At 37.0% G+C, this 14,226-nt stretch overlaps 1 protein-coding gene and 1 non-coding gene across 7 annotated transcripts in view; both read left to right on the plus strand.

Moving 5' to 3' along the window:
- The window catches only part of ZNF638 (zinc finger protein 638), an 80,893-nt gene that overhangs the window by 12,429 nt on the left and 54,238 nt on the right, over window positions 1-14,226 (plus strand). For all 6 annotated transcript variants that reach the window (XM_032352410.1, XM_032352415.1, XM_032352413.1 and 3 more), the window contains exons 2-3: window positions 1,497-3,006; window positions 7,856-7,917. In XM_032352410.1, coding sequence (XP_032208301.1) covers window positions 1,699-3,006; window positions 7,856-7,917 — 1,370 coding nt within the window. In that variant the 5' untranslated portion in view covers window positions 1,497-1,698. The remainder of the gene's footprint in view (window positions 1-1,496; window positions 3,007-7,855; window positions 7,918-14,226) is intronic.
- Window positions 4,942-5,046, plus strand: LOC116596640. Its single transcript, XR_004288228.1, has one exon. It is a non-coding gene; the product is annotated as a U6 spliceosomal RNA (small nuclear RNA).

Raw genomic sequence — 14,226 nt, forward strand, 5'->3', positions numbered from 1 at the left:
ACATATGCTTTTAATTGACAGTGGATAGTTTAAAAAAAGACCACACATTTGAACACAAAATGTATGAATCCCAAATAGAACAAGCAACAAATAAGAAAGTTTGGGCCTTTGTGGTCATAAAGGTTTAATGGGGGCTGACCATTGAGTAAAATCAAGTAAGTCATGATGGTCCAGGGCAAAGTTATAAAGCCCATTTCTCAGCCAAATTAACATTTCACTACCATTATAAATTAAAAAAGGATGTAGTGGAGTTATGGGTGAAGTTGTAGCTTGAACCAGAAAGCGATGATCATCAGATATGATCTGTAGTGTGGATTTTCACAGTAAGTGTAGATGTCTCAAGACCTCGTGTTTCCCACCTTGCATTTCTGTCAGGTATAAAAGTAGGTAAACAGGCATAGCCTTTTTTTTTTTTTAAACTGGAAGAGGAAGTCCAGATCGGTGGTCGCTGACCTTGGTCCTGAATGATAACTAAGTTACTGTTTTTCTGAGACTCAGGTTAGAATGAGTTGTGTTGTGCTCTCATGGCTGGACAGCAACCAGTTTAATACAGTGTCTGGAACTGCAAAATATTCTTGCTCACATCTATTAGTGGTTAAGAGCATGTGTTATGGGGTTAAATTACCTTGAGTGCAAATCTTGGCCCAGTCATTTATTATCTGTGCAAGTTACTTAATTTCTGTGCCTTAGTGTTCTTGTCTGTAAAACTTAATATTTGAAGGGGTTGTTGTGAGAATTAAATTAATCCATGTAAATTGCTTAGAACAGTCACTGGCACATGAATAGTATAAACTTAGTCTTTGTTATTATCTATACATATTTGCCTATACACTGGAGGGAATCCAAGAGAAAGGTGACTGGTGGTTGTGCTGCATATTATGTTGTCTGTTATAATCAATCTATGCTCCTGCGCACTCTTTTGTCAGACTCTAGTCAAGTTATTGATGATAAGTTTTCTTCTTAAAAGAAACATTTGTTTAATAATGGAAACTTAAGCATAGTCTAATTACTATATGGAATTTGTGAGATATGATTTCAAGGAACACTGTGTCTTGGAGAAACGGGTCTTGTAAAATTTTAGGCTTACAGTTTTTGTTTTAATGGTTCGTACCTAACGTACATATTAAGAATAATACATTCTAAATATTTTAATGACTTCCTCTTTTTTTCCAGTAACAAAGCATGAAATAAATCCCCAGTGTTTTTCAAGATTATGTAAAAGGATTTGTAATTACCACTCAGCACCTAGGACAGCACCCAGTGCAACACTTTGTACATGAACTCTGGCTTGAGGTTTGGGGTGTGTGCTCTGGATTCGGGAAAGAAAAGAAGAGAACATTTTGGGAAAGTTAACAATTCTCGTAAACACCCTAAAAGTATATGAAATGGAGGATGGTTTCATGGCTTTATTTCAAAATGCTTTACACTGGCTGTAGAACCCACTTCATGACGTAGTTTGAGTTAAAATGATCTAATATTTGTGTTTTAACTTTCAGCTTTGTGTTATTCTTGGAAAATTTCGCACCACTTGTGAATTCCTTGAACCTGGGCATTGCAAACCCACTTCTGTTGGGCCCATCTCCTTTACACTTTGCTCAGATTAAGACTCAGTTGGCTCTTCAGCAGCTGAATGCCGTTGCCTCACATAGTTCAACACCACCTTATACATTATTAAATCAGGCTTTCTTGAAAATAGCCATGTCGAGACCCAGGTTTAATCCTCGAGGAAACTTTCCACTTCAGAGGCCACGAGCACCTAACCCTTCTGGGATGAGGCCTCCAGGACCATTTATGAGGCCTGGATCCATGGGTCTTCCAAGATTTTACCCAGCAGGGAGAGCCCGTGGAATTCCGCACAGATTTGCTGGCCATGAATCTTATCAGAACATGGGACCACAGAGAATGAATGTTCAGGTAACTCAACACCGAACTGATCCAAGATTGACCAAAGAAAAATTGGATTTTCATGAAGTTCAACAAAAGAAGGGGAAGCCTCATGGTAGCCGGTGGGATGATGAGCCTCATATATCTGCATCAGTGGGAGTGAAACAGAGTCTAACACAGGTTACAGAGCAGAGTCCTCAAGTGCAGAGCCGCTATACAAAAGAGAGTGCCTCAAGTATCTTAGCAAGTTTTGGATTATCTAATGAAGATTTAGAAGAACTCAGTCGCTATCCTGATGAACAGCTAACCCCTGAAAATATGCCATTAATTTTGAGGGATATAAGAATGCGAAAGATGGGGCGTCGATTACCCAATTTTCCTTCTCACAGCAGAAATAAAGAAACGCTTGGTAATGAGGCAGTTTCAAGTAATGTGATTGATTATGGGCATGCAAGCAAATATGGCTACACAGAAGATCCACTTGAAGTACGTATTTATGATCCTGAAATTCCAACAGATGAGGTCAAGAATGAATTTCGGTCACAGCAGAGCATTTCTGCTTCTGTTCCCACTCCAAATGTGATATGTAATTCTATGTTTCCTGTTGAAGATGTGTTTCGACAGATGGACTTCCCCGGTGAGTCCTCTAATAATCAGTCCTTTTTCCCAGTTGAGAGTGGAACTAAGATGTCAGGCTTACACATTTCAGGACAGTCAGTCCTTGAACCAGTAAAATCCGTCAATCAATCCATTAGCCAAACAGTTAACCAGACAATGAATCAGTCTCTTATTCCTCCACCTATGAACCAGCAACCTTTTTCATCAGAATTAATTTCAGCTGTAAGCCAGCAAGAGCGGATCCCACATGAACCTGTGATTAATTCATCTAGTGTACATGGATCAGGAGGAAGCAAAAAGAATTACCGGTCAGAGGCTGACATTCCCATTCAGTCGCCCTTTGGGATTGTGAAAGCATCATGGTTACCAAAGTTTTCACATGCTGATGCCCAGAAGATGAAGAGACTTCCAACTCCCTCTATGATGAATGATTATTATGCAGCGTCTCCAAGAATATTTCCACATTTGTGTTCTCTGTGTAACGTAGAATGTAGTCATTTGAAGGTGAGTGTTTTTAAAGATCACTGTATAATGATACTCAGCGCCCAAATTTCCTCTAAATTTTTATATTGTGCTGGTCTTAACTAGGCATTGAGGACATGGCAGAAATTATTTGTGATTGCAACTTCCCTGCTTAGTTGTAATCTAAGTGGTCCTGGCCTAAATACTGGATTGAGTGTTAGGCTTTCTGTATTCTTGTGACTGGGCACATGACCTAGTTTGTCCATGTACTTTGAACTTTTGGATTAGTTCTCTCAGAAAATTCATGCAACATAAAATTTATATAACATAAACCATGGACTTATAAAACAACATCTCATGAGTCAACTTTAAATAGAATCTGTTACTATAAAAATATAAAAAGTTGGAATAAAATATTTGTACTGCACACTTTCAAGAGACAGTGTATTGCAGCCTTGCATGTATCTACCTGTCTTGGGCTAAAAGACAGTTAATGTTAATTTTAATATTTTCTGATTCTAGCTAGACTAGGATTTTTAGTGTTTCATGAGAAGGAGCTTCCTAAACTTAATCCATAGCAAAATTGAGTCAAGAATAATTATTTTGGGGTTAGCTGTCAACTCAGAATAGTGTAAAATGGTAAACTTGAGAGAGAAAAATCTTAAAATAATAAAAAAGGCCTTAGGTACCTCTATCGTCAGTATAATTAGAAGAAAGTATTTTATAGAAGTGCTGAAGAGTAATGTAGAATATACTTTTTTGATAGTACAGTTGACTCTTGAACAGCTTGGGGCTTGGGGGTGCCAACTCCTGCACCGTTGAAAGTCCAAGTTGACTCCTTAAAAACTACTAATAGCCTGTTGACTGGAAGCCTTACTGACAGCATAGATAGTTGGTTAATACGTTTTGTATGTTAATAGTATTGTATACTGTATTCTTATGATAAAAGTAAGCTAGCGAAAAGAAAATAGTAAGAAGATGGTGAGAAAATACATTTATGTATACTGTAAAAATCTGTGTGTAAGTGGACCCGTGCACTTCAAACCGGTGTTCAAGGGTCAACTGTAATCGTTGGCGGATTTGTGTAGGAATTCTCCAGTATGATTTACTTACTTACATATATTTGGAAACCACTGTTTCTTCTGTTCACTAATGGGATTTGTGGATTTATATTATAAATGGTCAGGAAGGAATGTACTTCCTATGGAATAAGCTTCGATTCAAGGCCATATCATTGGCTATATACTTTGTATAGGTTTAAAAACCTATAGGTGTTTAATTCTCTTTTTAAAACTACTTCCAGTGCTGCCCTTTTTTATTGTCTTTGTATTATCCACTCACAGATTTCAGCTGATGCTTTTGTTAACTCTAGCAAAGGAAAGTGGCATTCTTCCTCATTTTAGCCAAATTTGTGGAGTTCTAGTAAAATAATAGTTGGTGTCCCTATCAAGGGAGATAGCCAAATCTTGAAAAGTCTCAGAATAATTCATAGCACTTAGCCTTTAAGTAGTGCTGGTCTAAGTTCCTAATTGAGTAATAGGCTCTCTGTGTTCCATTTGAACTTTTAACTAGTCATGGTGAATCCAAGAAAGGTATAGTAAAATAAAGAACTTAAAATTTTTTATTTTGTCGAATGGAAAAGGTATACGTTTATTCAGTAGGTATTTACTGATTACCAGTTTCATACATGGCTGTATTAGATGCTGGGCAGAAATGAGAGCTATATAAAATGAAGATGTTGGTCTTAAGCAGTTTAAACAGTCTCACTGAAGAGAAAAATTACACACCAAAGGAATTTTAAAAATTAGAGGGCATCACATGGTTCAGTGATTGCATTTAACTTTTTGGATGTGCTGTAGGGGAGAGAGATTTAATATAACTATCTTGACTTTAGGCTTATATCGGTTCAGGCCAGCTTTATTAATTTATCAACATCTATTGTGTTTTTAGCAGCATATAATTAAAAAGTATAAATAATGCTTGCTTTGGCAGCACTTAGCTAAAATTGAATCAATAGGGAGAAGATTAGCATGCCCCGTGTACAAGGATGACATGTGAGTTAGTGATATGTTCCATGTTTTTTGTAGTAAGTGTAGTTGCCGTCATCATCTCATACAGATAAAAAGAAAGCGCCCCTCCCCCCAAAAGTATAAATGTACTTTCTGACTTCAAAAGACTAGTTGGGTAAGATTTAGTGACAGAGACTTAACTATGTTGAATCTGGCCTGGAAGGATTTGGGAAGGAAGACTTCATGGAGTTGGTTAAATATAGGTCTTAAATAATGAGTAGGCTTCAGATATACCTAGGGAAGGAGGGATGACATTTTAGATGTCAGCAGTAACAGTAGGTACCAAAGGCCTTCAAAAGCTTAGCTTAAGGAGTTTAGACTTGAGGTGAGCTTAAGGAGTTTAGACTTGAGGTGAAAGGCATTAGGAAGCTAATTAAGGTTTTTGGTACATGAAGTGACATGTTCAAAGTGTATTTTAGGGAGATAAATCTGACAAATGTATGCAGGATGAATAAGAATGAGAAAAGATAATGGTAGGGCACTGAATATGAGGCTTCCCTAGTTCCTTCAAGTTTAAGATGGTGAAAGTCTGGGTTAGTATGATAAAAATAAAACTTCGAAAAATAAATCATTAGTAATTGATTCATTAGAATTCACAGAGATTGCCATTTAAAACACCTTTTCTTTTAATAACAGCATGATGGATCTAACTAATGAATTCTTTACTACTAGATGACCCCATGATAGGGATTTGTGAACATGGACATAGGTGGTACAAACAACTTCTCTTGTTTCTGTGTGATATATCTTGCTACCTTGTAAATATGCATTTATATGACATTGTAAATAATGTAGCCAATTAATATAAAGTATCAACTGCCTTTTTTTTTTTTTTTTTGGCTAATTGTCATTTGACAGATAGTCCCCCACTGCTGAATCTTTAAAACTATAGCCTGAAGAGGGCAACAGTAGACTGTAAAATGTATTTCTTTTCTAAATTGGGGTTCAAGTGTCAGAGAAGGAGCTGTGCTTAGTTCAGATGTTATGTCTTTTGGGCTGTCCTCAGTTTAGAAGCTGTATTTCTGACTTAAATAATTCAGTTTGAGAAAATATTAATTGACATAAAAGATTTTTGAGATAATTGGAGGATAGAGTAAACTCATATGGGTAGGTATTTTCACAGTTTGATTCTGTGCCTACTCAAGTCTGCAGTCTTACAAGCATTTCCTGCTTAGTAGGTAGTTATCACTTTTTCTCTAGAGAGGTAGTACTGCTTTTGGATCCTTTTTATCTAATCTGGATACTCTAGACAGTCTAGAAATTGGGTGGCAGAGGTATATTTATTGAGCTTAAAGCAAGTGCTATCATGAGTGAAGTGGGCCTGTTAAATAGTACTCGGTGTGAGTGTGTGTGTGTATATTCATATGCATATATATATATGAATGTTTGTATAGAACTGGAGAGTATGCCTTAAATAGGGCAGCTATCAGCATCAGCTGATACTTGCTATACAGAATACATCCAGTATTGTTTTTTCAAGAAAAGCTGCAAGTTTGGATTTGGGGGTAGAAATCACTGGATTTTTAAATGATGGCAACTTATTCAAATAAAATGCTTTATGGTGTAAATAAATTATGCCCAACCACTATTTGCCAGTGTGTCTGTTTGATGTAAACAATGTCCAGTTAATGTCAAAGACATGGGTTCAGCAGTACTACAGACTCTTCACTGCCAATCTCTTCTAGCTTCTATTTGTACCATTGAGCGGGATATGCAGACATTTCTTTTTTGCAATCCACAATCAGTTTCATGGCTTAATGAAGTAGTTTAGGGTTTTTCCTAACCTGTTGCTGAGTATTATAAATAGCACGCACTTGTCTTCAGATGGTTCTTGACAAGACAGATTCCAAAATTAGTGTCAACTGTGGTTTTAACTGTGGAAACTTCTAGTTTGTAGCAGTGACATATTAAAATGTTTTTGAAATGGATATGAATAACATTTTCCTCAAGGAACATTTTAAAATACAGAACCGTTGAGTAAGTTTTTTTTAACTATCCAAATGCCGGAGAAACAATAAAACATTGAGTAATAATACACATTGCTTTTAACTGCTTCACTTGGGGGACTGTATCTTTGAAAACTGTACATTGTCTTTTCTAAAAATTTTAATCAGATGTATCTTCCAGGAGCTGTTTTGTGGGTACACAATGTAATTTTAGGGCAGATTTATAAATGAAGTAATGTATTAAAAAAGCATTTTGTTCATTGTAAAGCTCTATGTAAGGGATATTGTGTCTTTGAAATGGTGTTACTTTCCCTTAAATCCTGAAAATAAATTAGATTTAATCAGCAGTTTTTCATATTTTTACTAATCTTATCCTTTATCAATATAGTGGGTACCTTGTTTGGAATGGTACTGACCTAAGAGGTAGGATTTTTTGTTGTTGATGTTGTTAGCTTGAATTTAGAGATACAAGTTATTGATACTATATTTTTGAGATGCCATTTCAGATACTATTTTATTTATGGAGTTTTTGGTGTTTTCTGGAGTATTTTTATATGTAAGATGAATTATTTCTGAAAAATGCTTTTATTTTTTCCAAGGTTAAATATATATTTGATTTCAAAATGAGTATCCATGGGTATGATTTTTTAAATGTTTTCTATACTAAAATGTTTCAAAATGGCATCAGTAAGGTCTGGTATTAAGTACCTTTGTTTGGAGGTACTTTATTTTTGTGAAATATTATTGAGTAGTCAAATGTTATTTATAACTACATTTGTTAATTTTTGAAAAAAGAATCCTGTGTCATTTTTTAAAAGCCTAATTTCATAGTGTGAGGAATATTCTAATTTCAGTGCTTTTCTCCTTTCACAATAGGATTGGATTCAGCATCAAAATACGTCTACTCATATTGAGAGTTGCCGCCAGTTACGTCAACAGTAAGAACAAATTTTTCTTTTTTATAGGTAGCAAATTTATGAAATAGTAATGTTCAGGTATGACTGTTTAATAACTTTAGTGTGGTACTTTAGAGAAAAATATTCTTAGAAAGCTATTGCATATTTGAAATATTTTATGAAGCATGTTTAATCTTTTTCCAAAAGGAGAGAATTAAATATGATGTTTTCTTCTCTAATTATTCCCAGTAGGTAGACTTAGTATCATGGGTTCATTCCTTGCTGGCTTGCCTGCTTTGCAGTGGTTTAACTATTTTAGAGTAGATAGCATTCCCTTTTCCTATCTGCTCCGCTTTCCCAAAGGACAAAAAACTAAAAACCACCCCAAACCAAACACCAATATTTAATTTCATGTGCAAAGCTCTCCTCTGGTTTAGAACCTATTTTAAGAAAAAAACCTTAAAAAAAAAAAAAAAAAAAGAATAAACCTTAGTGGCACCTGGGTGGTTCAGTCAGTTAAGAGCCTCCCTTTCCGTCCACCTCTGCTCCTTCCCCTGCTTGCTTGCTCATGTGTATGTGCTCTCTCTCTCAAAATAGATAAATCTTAGGAAAAAAAAAGAATAAACCTTAAGTGGGAGATAAACAAGCTAAATGTGTTGGTTCCTCAGCATTGTTTCTTCAGTTCTTCAACCTTTTGCCCTTTTTTTTTTTTTTTAAAGATTTTATTTATTTATTTGACAGACAGAGATCACAAGTAGGCAGAGAGGTAGGGGGCGGGGGAGTGGTAAGTAGGCTCCCTGCTGAGCAGAGAGTCCATTGCAGGGCTCCATCCCAGGACCCTGGGATCATGACCCAGCCAAAGGCAGAGGCTCAATCCACTGAGGCACCCAGGCGCCCCAACCTTTTGCTTTTCTAAGACAGACGCCTATGAAGGTGAAAAGTGTGACTACAGCAGCAATCTCTTATATATCTCATGGAGTAACAAAATTCAGTTGTATTCCCTGTACTCATTAAACACAATGATACAGTTGTGTGAAGTTCCCCGGTCCCTAAACTGATGATAGGAACATGTTTTGGGGCAAATGATTTTGTCACAGCTGTTTTGGGTTTTGGTTTTGTTCTTTATGAAAACATTATCAAAATATTTTGAGATTGTTCAGGACTCTTCCAGTCATAAGTGATAAACTTAATTCAAAGTAGTTTTTATTTTATTTTATATTCATTATTATTATTATTATTATTTTAAGATTTTATTTATTTGACAGAGATCATAAGTAGGTAGAGAGGCAGGCAGGGGGGTGGGAAGCAGGCTCCCCACTGAGCAGGGAGCCTGATGTGGGACTCGATCCCAGGACCCTGAGATCACTACCTGAGCCGAAGGCAGAGCCTTTAACCCCCAGAGCCACCCAGAAGCCCCTTATATTTATTTTTTAAAGATTTAACTAATTTATTTTTTTTAGAGAGAGCCAGAAAGGGCAGCAGGACCTTGAGTAGGGGGAGGAGCATGGAGGGAGGGAGAAGGAAGGGAAAGAATCTTGACCAGGCTTTACACTGAACGTGGAGCTCGATGCAGGGCTCTGTCTCATGGCCCTGAGATCATGACCTGAGCTGAAACCAAGAGTCTGACTGCAGACTTAAGCGACTACATCACTCAGGGACCCCAAAGTCATTTTTATTTTTATTTTTATTTTTATTTTATTTATTTATTTATTTTTTTCTTTTTAAGATTTTATTTATTTATTTGACAGAGAGAGATCACAAGCAGGCAGAGAGGCAGGCAGAGAGAGAGGAGGAAGCAGGCTCCCGGCTGAGCAGAGAGCCCGATGTGGGGCTCGATCCCAGGACCCTGGGATCATGACCTGAGCCGAAGGCAGCGGCTTAACACACTGAGCCACCCAGGCGCCCTATTTTTATTTTTTTTAAGATTTTATTTATTTGTCAGAGAGAGAGAGCACGAGAGCGAGCACAGGCAGACAGAGTGGCAGGCAGAGACAGAGAGAGAAGCAGGCTCAAGGAGCCCAATGTGGGACTCGATCCCAGGACCCTGGGATCATGACCTGAGCCGAAGGCAGCCACTTAACAACTGAGCCACCCAGGCGTCCCCAAAGTCATTTTTAAAGTAAGGGAATTTATGATTCTACTTTCAGGAACAGCTGAATTGGATTTTCAAACAAAAATCAGAGTGGTCAGAAATTGTTTCTTGGCTGTTCTGTTCTCTTCTGCTTTGGCTTCTTGAGATCCCAGGTATACTTCCTCCACAAAGCAAAATGACTCCCATAATTCTGGACTTAAATGAACTATGTAGATAGTAATTCTAGGAGTTCAAAACAAACACAACAAAAATACCCTCAAAAAAACCCTCTTTCCTCAAAGCTCCTGTGTAAGTCCAGGTTTTGACTTTTTTGGTCCACTTTGAGTTAGTTGTCCATCTCGAAATGAGTTATAATAGTTGGGAGAATTGGGTTCTCTACCTGTGTTGGGGTTGTGTACCTTCTCCTGCTGTTGAGTGTGGTAAGCCCAACCTGAATCATGTAGACTATGAATAGAGATGGTTTCTTCCCTAAGTAGATGCTGTGCAGACAAACACAGGTTATTATATGGAGATAATTTATCATCTGAATTAGATAGGCCTAGCTGCCACTATAAATAGAAAATCTCTTCTAAGCCACAAATTCTCTCATAGATATCCAGTAGGATGTCTAATGTTTACAAAGGTGAGGGATTTAAGTGGTAGTGAGTCATTTGCTGTAGGTTGGCATTAATGTTAATAAGATTCTAGCTACATACACTGCCATTAATTTACTAGAGCAAATGGCACATATGCCTATTAAAGCCTTCTGTATAGATGGCCTTGTTTTTTTTCTTTTAATGCACGTAGGCCCTGATTTTGAAGTGCTTTCTGTGCCTGTCACTTTTATTACTCTAGCCCACATATTTACCTTTTTCAGGCTTTGTGCTCTTGAATGATTCCTTTTTGGCTTTCTCTACACTGCAAAAAAATAATAACAACAACAAAAAAATAGATTTGATTAGGTGCTTGGGATCCTTCCATGGCAAAATATGTGCTATTCCATTCTTTGTTTTTTTTTGTTTGTTTTTTTTTTAAAGATTTTATTTATTTATTTGACAGACAGAAATCACAAGTAGGCAGAGAAGCAGGCAGAGAGAGAGAGAGAGGAGGAAGCAGGCTCCCTGCTGAGCAGAGAGCCCGATGTGGGGCTGGATCCCAGGACCCTGGAATCATGACCTGAGCCGAAGGCAGAGGCTTTAACCCACTGAGCCACCCAGGCGCCCCAATTCTTTGTTTTTGTTTTTTTTGTTTTTTTTTTTTAAGCTACATTGTGTTCCTTTTGTTTCTATACCTTAATGTATAGGTATATACATTATGTATATATGTATATTTAGGTATAAATATTTATATGTATTTTTAGGTATATGTATATTTAGGTTCTTACTCTTTTTCTTGAGGCTGATTATCTTTTCCCTCTCTTTGTCTTTGTTGGATCTTTCTGGATTATGATACAGGAGTAGTTGGTTAACCTGAGAAAAGACACAGTGCATCTGAATTTTAGTATTAAAAATAAATAATAGCCATATTCTTTTTTTTAAGATTTTGTTTATTTATTTGACAGAGAGAGACAGAGCGCACGCGCACAAGAAGGCAGAGCAGCAGGCAGAGGGAGGTGGAGAATTAGTCTCTCCTGCTGAGAGCCCAATGCAGGGGTCGATCCCACAATGCCAAGATCATGACCTGAGCCGAAGGCAGATGCTCAACCAACTCAGCCACCCAGGCCCCTCAGTATTAGCTACATTCTTCTTGTTTGCTGGGCATAATTCTAAGTCCTTTACATAATTTAAGTTTCAAAACAACCCTGTGAGATGTATGTATAATGATTATTTGTGATTTTACCAGTGAGGAAACTGAGGCATAGAGAATCAACTTCCTTGCTGAACCACAGCAAATAGTTGGTATAGCTAGTCTGTCTAGCCCATTTTCTGTTCAGCAGATTATTCTGAAAAGTTTCTAAGCTGCAGAAGTTGAAGGGATAGTAAACATTCATATATTCATCTTTATTCACCAATTATTATCATTTGCCACATTTGTTTTATGTTTCTATTAAGCTTTTTTGAAGCTTTATTTGAAAATAAATTGCAAACATGGTAACTTCACTCCTCAATTCAACATCTCTCTCCTAAGAATAAGGAAAATTTTCTGCAGTAGTTATCTGTTACAACCACACTGAATCCCTGCCTACCCCCAAACCACACTCCCAAACCACGAGGCAATCAAGATTCGTGTACTGCAGTCTCTTAAGCTAGAATAGCCCACTCTGCTTGTTTCTTCTCTTACCTTCCTTTACCTTTCATTTGTTCCTTCATTCATTGATCTGAGAAGTATGCTTTCACAATGTTAACTTACTTTGAAATGTTCAGGAAAGGAGAGTTGTCTTGTAGAATGTCCCAAAGTACATTTTGTACTTTTCTGTTTGTTTCCTTATCATTAAATACATATTGAATATTTTTGTCACAGAAACTATAGGTGACGTTTATACTTAACTGCATTGGGACACACATACTGTCATTTTGTTCTTGCCATTGTGCTGTACTGCCTGTGTGAGGGTTATCATGCTTCTGAAGCACATTTTAAACTTGTTATGCAATGTACAGGCAGTCCAACCTCAACCCGCAGAATAGTACACATGCTTTATCTTTCTGCCCTGGGCACCAGAGACAAAAACATGTATTCTAGCAGTCAAACTAGTGAAGATCCAGAACATTATTACGACCTCTTGACTAATAGTCCTCAAGCTCTTTTGAATCCATTAAACCGGAGATTGCCAGAAACTTAATAACATCTGTGTGTTGACAACCAGCATATTTCTAGCATTGTACATTTAAGAAAGCTAAGCCTTACTCACATTAAGTAACTGGCTTTTAGATACATGGCCATAAAATGTCAGCACCTACACTCAGAGCTAGCATAGCTTAATTCCAGAGGTCTTGCTTTTAAACACCATACCGTAAGAATAGAAATTTATCTTCTTAGATGGTAACAGATTGAGGAAAGTTTTTAAAAGCCTAAGTGTTAATGAAACAGAATTATCCATGTTTTGACAATTAATTATTGATGCCAGGTGATAGATACACTGGATTAAAGTTGACTTTTTTGTTCTTCATAGTTTGTCACCTTATAGTTACAATTAGATGCTTCAGGCATCATGGCTGCTATCAAAGAAGGACAAAGGGGCCAAGAGGCAAGAAGAATTTTGCCAGTGGTTTTGCGTCTGTCTCACTGTTTTGAATCTATCACTGGCTATATTTATTCCAAGGAGGTTAGGAAAGCAAATATTTAGCTTTTTTAGCCTTTATAGTAGAGGCAGACAAGGAAAAACGAAGTTGAGAATTGTTGTTGTGTTAACCTGCTATAACAGTGTCTTAGGCAAATAGCAACAAATAAAAACCACTTTACTTTTACTGTGGTTTTGACCGGACTTCTTGCCAGGTGACTTGCTGAAAGAGATGGCTGCCTCCATTTCCTTACTTGGCTCTTCTCTTGGTTATTAAGCTTGTTTTTGAATATTAGTTGTCTTAATGATTTAATTTCCAATTTAAAAATGTTTTTAAAATTTCCAATCAACTAACATACATACATTTATCTATCTATCTATTTATTTATTTATTTATTTTAAGAGGGTGTGTGAGAGCCAGGGTTGGGGGTAGGGCAGAGGAAGAGGGAGAATCACCACAGGCCTTGATCTTCATCATGACCTGAGCCGAAGTCAAGAGTTGGACACTTAACTAAGTTACCCATGCACCCCTAAATTGACCTTCAGAGTTCAGGTTCTCTAGAAAAGATGAGGAGGAAAATGTCTTCTTCTTAGGCTTCTGTGGTATTACTGTTTCTTGTACTTTTTCTTTCTGTGATTACTACTTAATCTCTTATTCGTTTGTCTTTGTCTGCTTTACTCTTCAGTGTTGGTGTGCATAATATTCTGTCCTCAGCCCTTTTTATTCCTACAAACGATCTTCTGTGTTAGTCTAACACAACCCTTATACTGTATAGGCTTCTTCATGCCTAATTTTCAAATATCTCAGTCCTAATCTTTCCCCACAATTCCAGATATTTATTTCCAATTGACCCGAAAATATTCTTGTATTCTCTTCACTTCAGAAATGATTATTGGTTCTTTGTTACCTTTTACTTATGTGCAATCTCCTTACCTGATTTCAAGGACCTTCACAGTTTGTAATTCTGAGCTGCCTTTCCAGCCTCCCTCCACCCCCCGCCCATAATTCCTTTTTATCATTTGCATGCTGCAACCAGACCAGTTCATGAAATAGAACACTTGT

Source organism: Mustela erminea, chromosome 7, assembly GCF_009829155.1.
Source record: "Mustela erminea isolate mMusErm1 chromosome 7, mMusErm1.Pri, whole genome shotgun sequence".
NCBI classification, from domain to species: domain Eukaryota; kingdom Metazoa; phylum Chordata; class Mammalia; order Carnivora; family Mustelidae; genus Mustela; species Mustela erminea.